Raw genomic sequence first — 12,290 nt, forward strand, 5'->3', positions numbered from 1 at the left:
CAGAACTGAACAGAAGCAATGCAGATGTCCCAACAATTTCCCCTCCCACCAAGCTTTTAAATATGAGTCAGGGTGCGTTAACTTGCAATACTCTCTCACTTATGTGACCATTCAAAGTCATGCTCTGTCTGGGCTAGTGCATCTGATCCAGTCCACAGAGGCAGCACTTGGTTACTGGCAACAAGACGGTGTCCTGCTAACTCTGACTCCTGCTTCTCCTCTACCTCTTCCTGCTCAGCCCCTTCCGCTGGATGGAGTGTATCCAAACTGTCCAGTACCTTGCTGCAAACACTCCATTTGGGGGGTTTAATGTTGCCTACTGCTGGTGGGAGACTGCCTGGAGGAATCTTCTTGTCCACTTGGGTATAGGTTGGGGCTCCACCACAGCAGAGCCCCCCAACTCATCTCTACTCAATAATCTACCCTTCCAGAACACATTTTAAAAGGGCCATCAGCCAAAGGTTAAAGAGGAACATTTTTGCCTGGTACCTAAAGGTGTATAATGAAGGCACTTAAGGCATTCTAATCTGTATATATACACAGGATACTGACCTACAACACAGTCCTAATCCTGTCTACTACTTGAATTCAATGGGGCTTATTTCCAGGTTAGTGGGGTTGTTGTTGTTGTTGTTGTTGTTGTTGTTGTCATCATCATTAGGACTGCAGTCTTAGTGCAGCCAGGATGCACCCAGAAAGCCAGGATGAAAGGGTGGGAGGAATAGCAAAACAGAGTGATATTTTGAATTCCCTGGGAAATAGACCTTAATCCATACAATGGCAGAAGCACAGTAGATACTACATCTTCACTCCTTGGGGACACCCCCTGATCATATTCCGATCCATTATCTGTATCCATTATCTATACTCTGCAGTTTGCTTTCTCTTACTGGAAATTTCGTTTCAGTTGTTGCCAGAGGGCAGATCGCAGGAAGTTATACTGCACAGTACCCAAACTATCCCCTTCTTTCAAATATCACGTAACTGTCGGGGAGGCTGTACTGTAGCTTGTCATCTGCATGCATTATAGCTCCGGTGGAAATCAATAGCCATTCTGCACAAAGTATTAACATCTGACAGACGGATATTTCTCAGACATGATTGGTTGCAAGCTCTCTCCAGGCTCCTTTGGGTATTGTGAGGATAACTCCAGTTATAATATCAAGAGCGCTTTAAGCATGGAACAGAAATAGTGTATTCTATTCCTCTTAAGCGGAAGAGGTTTCGCAGGAGTGCTGGAGCCTTCTTGAGTCTGCTTTTGCCGAGACAAAGTTTTGAGAAGATGAAGACAGAACCATCGCCTTCCCAAACAGAGAAAAAGTCCTGCAACCAAGTGTTTTGGACAGTCTTCCCTCATGTCTGCTTCATTTGTTCCTTAGTGATCTACGCATTGCTGGGTGCTCTCATGTTTTCTCACGTTGAAGGCAACAGAGAAAGCAATGAAACAGAAGCATATCAGACTTTCATGCGGCAGCTTTGGAATCTGTCAAAGAATTCATCAGGTATGTGCACAAGTAGCATTGGCAGAGATGTATTAACCCAAGTTTATTTCACAGAGTGGATGTCAATTCTCTTGTCCTTTTGAATGTCTGAATATATTTGGGCACCTGTGACTCTGCAATATACTGTGTTGGGTGGTTGGTTTGTTTTTTGCTTGTTTTAATGTGAAAGGATTTCTCATCCTCGGAGGAATCTCTGCTCCCAGTTTCCGAACATCATACTTATCTCTGGTTTATGAAAACAGCAGCTCCTTAGTTCTTCTTCCCCATTTTATGACTTTACTGTTGTGTAGATCTTTCTCACCCCACAATCTTGGTCATGGGTTGTGGGGCACTGCCCATGAATGAACATTTTGGTGTGAAACAGATTCCTTGGTTCCAGTAAAGCAGTTCATCATTTCGAGGCTTTCTTTCACACTGATTACTGTACCGTGAGTGCCCTACAATGCTACAATCCTAAAGTCAAGTTTTGTACACATTCTAAGAAGCAATAAGTCCTTCTCGACGAATGTGATTGTTCCAGGATGCATCATTTTAAGAAAGAATGGGTTTGGAGCAACGGTGATAATTTATTGAAAAAATATTTAAGATCCAAATTTGTCAGGAACATTTTGTTAAAATTATGCTTTAAATTCAATCTCAGGTTTAATTTTATGATGTTTTCTTTCTTCTATCACTCCTCAGTATTTTCTCCATGCCTTCGCCCAGTGCTATGGAAAACATGTAAAAGCACATGATTGTGTTACCAAGCAGGTGCTGTTTACATTTATTTCAACACCCTAGAGTGGAAAACCCCACCCCTTTGGATGGCATGCATATCTGTGGTATGATAAGGTCAAAGCACATAAAGCATTTAAAAACCATATTGTCAGGAAAGCATTGTTTAATGTTTTGATAAGATATAAGGATTTATTGGAAAATAAAACCCCAAGGTGGCTGTCACCGATGGAAGCGAAAGCTCTGAAAAAGCTCAATATGGAGGACAAATGGCCGAAATATTGGGAAATTTTGGAACAAGATGGAGATAGATTGAAACTGCAGAGTTTTGAAAAACTAAAAAATAAAGTGCGAGACTGGCTTCATTATTATCAGATAATGGAGGCATACAATTTGGACAAGAAAATCGGCTTCCAGGTGGAAAAATCAAAATTAGAAACAGAATTGTTAGAACCCAAAACTAAGATTTTGTCAAAGATGTATAACTTGCTGTTGAAATGGAATACTCAGGATGAAACGGTGAAATCTGCTATGATTAAATGGGCAGAAGACGTTGGACATAACATAATGATGGCTGACTGGGAACAGTTGTGGACCACAGGTATGAAGTTTACGGCATGCAATGCCTTAAGAGAGAATATTATGAAAATGATATACAGGTGGTACATAACCCCAGTCAAGCTTGCAAAAATCTACCATTTGCCCGATAATAAATGTTGGAAATGTAAAGAAACTGAAGGTACATTCTTTCACCTTTGGTGGACGTGCCCAAGGATTAAGGTTTTCTGGGAGATGATTTATAATGAATTAAAAAAGGTATTTAAATATACCTTCTTGAAGAAACCAGAGGCCTTCCTCCTGGGCATAGTCGGCCAATCGGTGTTAAAGAAGGACAGAACTTTCTTTATGTATGCTACAACAGCAGCAAGACTACTTATTGCAAAGCATTGGAAGACACAAGACCTACCCACACTGGAGGAATGGCAGATGAAAATGATGGACTACATGGAATTGGCGGAAATGACTGGCAGAATCCGAGACCAGGGAGAAGAGTCGGTGGAAGAAGATTGGAAGAAATTTAAAGACTACTTACAGAAATATTGTAAAATTAATGAATGTTAGAATGATGTTGGATTGAAGTTAAGCGGTTTCTAGCTGTAATGGTATAAAAGAATATGGAAAAATTGGATTTTCAATACGTAAAAACCTAATGCTATAATATATTAAGATTAAAGATCAGGATTAAAAAGGAGGGAAAGGAATTGCTGGACTAATAAATTGAACTGGAATACAAAAAGGGGAGGTATGAGGAGGTCCGGGAAACAAGTAAATGAAAGAGAAGTGATGAAAAGATGGAATTGTTTTTAATTTTTTTTTTTTTTTGTATTTTGTATTTTCCTTTTTTTTATTTTTCTCTTTCTTATCTATGTATTCTTTTTTTGAAACCTTAATAAATATCATTAAAAAAAAAAAAAGGAAAACCCCACCCCAACCAGGAATTAGGGGAGAACAGCTGCCAGATCATAAGCGCCCCCCCCCCGTCCAATCATTTCTTTCCTCTCCATGGAATGATGCACTGGAAGAGAGGCGTGTGTGGACTTGTTTTTAAAAAGCTAAATCTCAATAAAAGCCAGCCAGCCAGTCGGTGCTGAATAACTCAATGGTCCATAACGCTTACTTATTGTCCATCATCCAGGACCATAATTTTCAGTTTGTTTAATACTAAATCCCACTTTCTTATGAACAGGAAATGAGATCTCCTTTGATGAGTTCAAGGAAGAAGCACGTAAGCTGATTGAAACAATTGAATGGGAATGGTTTGGCGACCCTAAAAAGAAATGGTCCTTTCTGGGCTCTCTCTTTTTCTGCTGCACTGTGTTCACAACAGTGGGTAAGTATGAGTTTTTGAAAGTATTTTGCACTTGACTTGTTAAGATAATTGAGCTCATCAGCATGTCTGCAAGAAATATATAAACCCCAGTGGGGACCTGTAGCTTCTTCAGCAACAGCATATGCCACCAGAATCTCAGAGTTACCTACATTACACCATGAATATAGTCATTTGAGGGTGAATGTCGGTGTCCATGTACATAGGAGTAACTCTTATTGAACTCAGAGAGATTACTTCCAAATATATATATGCATAGGGTTTACGGTTGCAAAGCTACAATCCTGTGCTCATTTATCAGACAGTAAGTCACATTGGATACAGTGGGATTTACTTCTGAGAAAACATGTGATTGTACTGCAAGTTACATCAAGGACCTCTCATAAAGTTTTTACGTACGTGTTATAAAAATAGCTGAAACAAACAAGTAAGTTAAGTCATCATTGGCTGCAGAAACTTCCCATAGAAAGATGGGGTAAAGCTCCCAGGATTATTCATTGGGGCAGCCATATAAGGGAGTACAGGATGTGTGGCTCATGAGGGTCCCCAGGTACACCAAATCTAGAAATCTTCTTACATTTCTGTTTGGAAAAGCTTTAAAGTTATTGATGTTAAAAAAATAATATTTGCAATATTTGAATATAACTTTATTATGTCAGTTAGTATTATGTGTAAAGACGTGTCTCTAATTTATATACATTCTGAAGATTTGTGCTTCATATTTTAATCCCCAATCAAATCACATCACATCAAATCTTTACTAATCTTGTTGATGAACAACATTTAGAGAACAGGATAAAACACACGTGAAACAAATTCATTTCATATTTAATTATATTCCAACAGAATATTAATACAGTATTAATAATAATAAAGTGATAAAATATCAAACATTAAAAACTTCCCTAAACAGGGCTGCCTTCAGATGTCTTCTAAAAGTCAGATAGTTGTTTATTTCCTTGACATCCAATGGGAGGGTGTTCCACAGGGCGGGCGCCACTACCGAGAAGGCCCTCTGCCTGGTTCCCTGTAACCTCAATTCTCGCAGTGAGGGAACTGCCAGAAGGCCCTTGGAGCTGGACCTCAGCGTCCAGGCAGAACAATGGAGGTGGAGCTGTTCCTTATTAATTTTGTTGGCCTCCATCTATCTTGAGAGACAATGGAGTGTGCCTGGGGGGCAGGCGCAAGTCAAACTGCTGTGCTAGCAGCACTGAAGTGACTCCCCTGGGGCACAAACCAGGGCAGTGTGTATGGAGGTCCAGGGCTGCCAAGATGACAAGACAAGATCCCCCTCTCAGCCTCTCTGTTGTGGTTCAAAGGAAAGCCGAGCAATATGTTTGGCACCAACATTGCTGCAGGAAGGAGGTGTACAAGATGCTGTCCAACTGTCTTAGGGACTCCACTCAGGATTTGTGTAGGGTTTAGTCCTTAGCTTTTTCTTCTCCCAAAGATATCCCACCAGGCAGCAGAGGTTTAGGATCGGAGTTTTCCTTCTCCTAGATGGGCTGCCTTCCCAGGTTGATGAGCCCCATCTGCCCCTCACTTCCCTCTACAGCATGTGCAGAAACCCCCTTCTTAACCGTTGGACCCACCACTGGTCTTGTCCACTCAATCTGGCAGCGCCTGTCTTCAAGTGCAGGAGAAGTCCCTAACTCACCAAGGGTTTGAGACCCATCGGCTACCCTCACCTGGTTTCGCCAGCCAGTTGAAGTCATTCCTGGGATATGGCTGCTGTCACGTGCTGACAGCTTCTAAGAGCCACAGGTGAGAGCTGAGTGCAGGGTGGGGACCAAAGTGGACAAACTACCCCAGAAGGAGAACCACGTGTCCCCCACCACAGGTACTACCCCTCTCTTAACACCCCATTCACCCCTCATATTTAATTCAGCTGCTAATAATATTATTTCATCTCCTGTCAGAATATACTGGTATATAATCAAAGTAAATTGGGAGCTCCCCCTCCAGAAAAAAACCCCAATTTTCCCTCAGTGAAATATGATTTCCACTACCTCAAACCAGGAAGAAGAAACCAGGTCAGGAGGACACTAGTCTGAAACCGCCATAGTGCATAATGCATAAATGATGATTTGGTTTCAGTGTCAGAGCATTGATGCCTCTCTTAGTGCTTAGGCTATGTGCACTATGCATATTCTTGTGATGCATGCACCAGAGATAGATTCTCTACCTCTGTATGCACAGATAGCCTGTATGGTATAGTGCTTAGAGTCCCTGGCAGACTGGAGTTCAAATCCCCACTCAGCCATGAAGCTCACTGGTTCACTACCTCTCCACCTAACCTACTTCACAGGGTTGTTGTGAGGATAAATGGGAAGGAAGAGGAAACATGTATGCCACCTTGAGCTTCCTGGAGGAAAGGTGGAGTGTAAATGTAATAAATAAATGAATGCATCTTCAGGTCATCAGTTGGTATACCCCAATTTATTTCCTGAGATTGAGGTAAAGACAATAACTTATAGGGACCACTTCAATGAACATATTATGTGGATAACCAATGATATTCAAGGAGCAAGTAAAATCTCACTTGGAGTTCTCTTAAAGATATATTAGCAAGGAGCAATGTTAGTTTTTAACATTTGCATTTTCCTTCCAGTGTAGTACATGGGGAAAGGTGGGCTTTGGTGAATCTAGTCTTCTTCTGCTAGCTAAGTCATTTAAGATGACTGTTTCAAGAAAGAATCATCTAAGCAACATATGCATACTGAAAGATTCACAGTAACAGGGACATAGCTGTCAACCATCCCTTATTTGGTGGGAAAGTCCCTTATCCCAGCGCCATGTCCCGCTGCTGTCCCTTATTGATGATGTCCCTTAAATTTCCCGGGTTTCAAAGGAAGCAGCTCCTCTCCCTCCCTCCCTGCTAGCCAGGGAGGAGGGAGACTCCAACTGTGTTGCTTGGCTGCGTTGCTCACCCAATAAGGAGTCTAAGAACGACTGGGGGGTGGAGCTTGCATGCTTTGTGCCGATCAAATCGGCCGCGTTGCCTGGGGACTTGCCTTTGCTCAGTGCTTCCCAGCGGAGAGGTGACAGTGGTTTTCCTTGCTGCATCCCCTTTGCCGGGTTGCTGCCCTGTGGGAACCACCGCTTGAGGCTTCGTTTGGCTGCTGGTTGACTAAAATCCCTTATTTTGGCTGCTGATCCCTTATTTCCGAGGCTGCTGGTCCCTTATTTTCAAATCTGTAAGTTGACAACTATGAATAGGGACCTAATTTGTTTGTGGCTGACAAATGCCATATTGCTATTTTTAGCAATTGAATTTATAGTAAAATAAGCAACAGGGTAGATCCAAAAGGTATCTCATAACAGAAATATTAATACGTGACAATTTTTAACAAAAATAAAATATAAAAATTAGTATTGATGTCATTTGATGATTTTCAAAAGCTAAGACGTGATTGACACTGTTCTGCATTTTCTTCCCCCCTCCTCACTTGTGGCTGCTTGCCATACATTGGCAACCTATTTCTTGATTGTGAGCACTTTGGAACTACACCAACTTTTTGCAATTATCATTTTTGCTATCGTCAACAATTCTGGGATTACAAGGCAGTGCATGTCTGATTCATAGTCACTTATGAATCCAGGCAATAAGGATTTTGGAGTTAATGGCCAATTATAGTCTGTCATTGATTTCTGTTTTAAAAAATTTCCCAAACTGTTTAGACAACAGTTTGGGAAAGAGGGGATGTTCACTGAGACCTTTCATGAGCATCAGAGGAGGTACCAACTGGCACAGCCATCCTTTGAAATTCGCACATCTTTGAATTTTTCAAATCACTCCTCCAGGGTAAAATGTGCATGAAAATCAACTTATTGTTGAAATATATATATATAAATACATTATACTCAAGAAAACTGCTTTCCAAAAATGTGTATATTAGGTAAAACTGTGTACAAAAATGTGTATATTAGAAGAAAAGGAATATAAAGGGACAGAAGAGTAGAGACTACTTAGCTAGATGGACCTGATATGTGGCAAATTCCTACTATCTAACTGAGATCCAGTGTGGTATAGTATTTAGAGGGCCAGGTAGTTCCACGTTCAGACACCTGCCCTCTGTCCTTGGGCCAGAAGTTATATCTCAGCCTAGCCTGGACTGCTGTGAGGATTAAAATGGACCATAAGACATTTTATTTTTGACACCATACATTGCAATCCAGCAACAGCATTCCAAGTGAGATGGGCTGAATCAGTTTAACAGCTGGCCCACTGCAGTCAGTGAGGCTGCAACCCGCAACCCACTTGCTAGGGTAGAGCATGACAGGTGTGTTTGGATCTTATGGCCTTTAGGTTGCAGAAAGCTATTGGATCAGATGTCTGTCAAGAGCCATCTGTCCCCGTCCCCTTGTGTAGGCAGAAGCGTGGAAGAGAGAGAATGAAGACGAGGATGGGTGTGGGGGTTAGGTCCACTTTCAGCTCTGGTTATGCCAACTGATGGCATTCAGCCCAGCATAGCTTATTCTCAAAGACAGATGAAAGATTGACCATCCTTGTACTAAGGAGTAAGCCTCATTAAACTTAGTGAGATTTGCTTCTGTAAGCATGCAAAGGGAGTTTGCAGTGATGCAAGTAGTTCATGCAGAGTGACCTTACTCATTCTGACTTTCCCATGCTGTAGCCTCACAGTTAGAAAAGCCATAGAAATGTTTCTATAACTGAAGTATCAAAAAGTTGATTGTAAAAAATATTTCCAGTGAAATACTAGTTTTACTCATTCTGACTTTCCCATGCTGTAGCCTCACAGTTAGAAAAGCCATAGAAATGTTTCTATAACTGAAGTATCAAAAAGTTGATTGTAAAAAATATTTCCAGTGAAATACTAGTTTTCAAATCCTGTTAGGGGGCAAATGATAAATGAGCAAATAAAGGAATCCAGTTTGAATATGACATTCTTAGCAGCTGCAGCAAAGTCCATTTGTATTAACCTAGAATAAAATCATTATAAAAAATTCATATTTGCCACCTTATATGTTGAACAGAATAGATAACATTGACTATTAAAACTACTGGAAACATACAGGTGTTGTGAATGAGGCAGAAAAATAAGAATCTATCTTTCAGGGAAAGAAAACCTCCAAGAAATTTGAAAATATTTTCGTACAGCAGGTTTTCAACGTTATCTTAAAGCAGCAAACATATAAAAGGATATTTGTCCAGCTGTAGACTTGCACTGGAGATTTCATACTATCATAAAGCTGGAAAGAATAATAATAATAATAAAATAGTTCCCTGCTCCAAAAGAAGGCTTATCCCTCCACCAGTTCTCTTCCCCTTCCTGTTCCAATCCATGTACACAATCCAGACTGTTGTGGCTCATGAACTAGAAGGTGCCTGTAAGGCAAATACCCCTGGACTCAGGAAATCAAGCCAAGCCAGAAAAATCATGAAAGCAATGCCAATCTATTTGCTGAGGGTCTTTTTTGTTTATTTGAGATAGGAAAGGAGGACACTCTCTTTTGCCTGTAACCTCAGGCAGAATTTGTTAGTATTTGGGTAGACTGTATTGTTAAAGTATTTTACAAATAACAACCCCACCCCACCCCCCAAAAAATCCCAGCGTCTGGGCTTAAGCCTTTTCGATTACTATCATTAAGAGATAAAAAGGAAACAAAAAAACCCCACTCCATACATTTAAATTATAGCAATTAACTTCCTCCTCTAGCCAATCCCTGAAGTCTACATTATTAGTTGCTTCCAGGTGGGAAAGTAAGGAGGGAAGGGCATTCCAAGCTTCAAGGCCACACATCAAGTTGGCTGTAAAGTTGAGAATGGAATCTAAAGACTGTAGGAACGCTTAGTAGCAAGAATGCATGCAGTATTTGGGCGTACTTCTATAAGAACTTTTCTGGGAGTAAGTCCTATTGAACTCAGTGCAACATGCTTTTGAGTAGACGCAAATAAGATATGCTGTTAAACCTTCGGTTTGCTAATGTCTCTTGATGAACTAAGTAGCATATGTAGTGACAGATCTCCTCATAAACTACTATCTTCATATTGTACTTTGTATGCAGTGTGGAATCACTGTACCCCCCCCCCCCAACCCAATTTTCTATTAGTTCTTAGGAGGAAAGGACTCTGATCATAACATATAGGAATGTTATTAATGCAAGTTGACATTATGTGATTTGATTTGTTGATGCTTTGCCCTTTGCTGCTAGATCTTTAAGGGAGAGTGAGGCCGCTGCCTCAGGCAGCAGATACTAAAGAGAAGGGAGCAGGCAGAACTGTGTGACCCATACAGACTGCCCTGAAAGCCCTAAGGTAGCTTGCTGTCCTCAGATGGGGTGGATAATTTTGTCCCATTGCCAGATGTAAGAGTCAAGTACAAGTTTGATCAACTTCCGTGCATGGAATGGGAGAAGTGCCATCTTTCGCTTTGCCTCAGGCAGCAAAATGTCTTGGTCTAGCCCTGTGTTGTAGTCAACCGGTGTATTACAAAGAGATGAAGTTGAAGTATGCTAACATCTTGCTAAATCACCTACCAGCACTTAAAAAAAGAAAAATCAACCAAGGATTAGCAATAGTCAGCCTTTAGTTGAGCAAAAGATACCCAAGTTAGATACAGTGGTACCTTGGGTTACAGGCGCTTCAGGTTACAGACTCCGCTAACCCAGAAATAGTACCTCGGGTTAAGAACTTTGCTTCAGGATGAGAACAGAAATCACGCTGCGGCGGCACGGCGGCAGAGGGAGGCCCCATTAGCTAAAGTGGTGCTTCAGGTTAAGAACAGTTTCAGGTTAAGTATGGACCTCCGGAACGAATTAAGTACTTAACCCGAGGTACCACTGTACTGGAAGAATGTTGTTATTTGCAGAAAAGCATGAAGAAACGAAGGATAAACTCTACAAAAGGAGGCAACTTTCAAAAAAAAATTTTTTAATGCACAAAAGGGGACTTAAAGAAACCATTTCGTATTGCATTGTAGGTAGGAAAACTAAATTCTGCATAGTATTTGTCACCTGCAATGGAAATACATGAATGTAGTAGAGCTGTCTGTTTTTAGACTTCACGTTCTGGGTGGCAGGGAAGCAATATTGGATAAAGGGAAGAAATTCTTTGCATATTTCATCAGCTTGGATTTAATTGACATACCAGTGAAAAAAACAAATCAAATGGAATTTAAATTGTACTTCTCTGATTCTGTTTGGTTTCAGGTTATGGTCATACCTACCCTGTGACAAGACCTGGGAAATACTTGTGTATGCTGTATGCGTTATTTGGCATCCCTCTAATGTTCTTAGTTCTCACTGATATGGGAGACATCCTCTCATCTATATTATCCACATCTTACAATAAAGGGAGACAACTACAGTCAAAAATATTAGCCAGACTTTCTCTTGCATCCTGCTGGAAGAAGAAGAGAGACTCAAAATCTGGATCCGTAGCCCTCAGGCAAACCAAAGTAGTCCTTCATGAACCTTTAAACATCAAAGAAGTGCTAAGACATCATTCTTCACTGAAAATAAAGCCTTGCCAAAGTCGAAATGTCGAAATATTTGAACAACTTATTGCCAGGGAGAACCAGTTCCTTGCACCACCGAGACCTGGCAAGTTTGAACGATGGAGTTCATGCCCTGAACTGGATTCAGGGGCAATGATGAACCACATGATTGACAATATTGACAATATAGGGAAAAGAGTAGAAAAGCTGGATGTGCCATTTTGGTTGATGATGCTCATTGTCTTTGTATACATTTCCTGCGCTGCCGCCATCCTTCCGCGCTGGGAAAGCCGTTTGAATTTCGAGGGCGCTTTCTATTTCTGCTTCATCACCTTAACAACAATTGGTTTTGGTGACGTTGCCCTGGAACACCCCAACTTCTTTTTGTTTTTGTCATTTTATATTGTGGTCGGCATGGAAATTGTCATCATCGCTTTCAAGCTGGGACAAGACAGGCTCATTTCTCTGTACAAAAAGTTGATCTGCTGCATCGGACGGAAAAATACCCCACCAAAAATGGTATGAAAAATGTCCATCTAACTAAAAGGAGAGGCAGCAACATCAGTTCCAAACTCATGTTGATGGGCAGCTGCTGCAGGCTATTGCAAATGCTTTTGTTTTTCCACCTTTGATTCAGTAATGGAAAATCACGATGGGTGATTATTTTCATTGACAGTGGGATCTGCTGTAAACTAGTGGAATGATTATGTAGCAGCTGAACACAAA

General features: G+C 41.0%; 1 protein-coding gene across 1 annotated transcript; it reads left to right on the plus strand.

The window, feature by feature from the left end:
• Positions 1 to 1,282: 1,282 nt before the first annotated feature.
• On the plus strand, positions 1,283 to 12,089 carry KCNK18 (potassium two pore domain channel subfamily K member 18; the record flags this gene model as incomplete). The annotated part of the gene is made up of 3 exons (XM_081006370.1): positions 1,283 to 1,502; positions 3,964 to 4,107; positions 11,278 to 12,089. 3 exons carry the CDS (start codon positions 1,283 to 1,285, stop codon positions 12,087 to 12,089), a joined length of 1,176 nt encoding a protein of 391 aa, XP_080862496.1.
• Between the last annotated feature and the right edge of the window lie 201 nt (positions 12,090 to 12,290).

Source organism: Podarcis pityusensis, assembly GCF_964106645.2.
Source record: "Podarcis pityusensis genome assembly, chromosome: 5".
Classification (NCBI taxonomy): Eukaryota; Metazoa; Chordata; class Lepidosauria; order Squamata; family Lacertidae; genus Podarcis; species Podarcis pityusensis.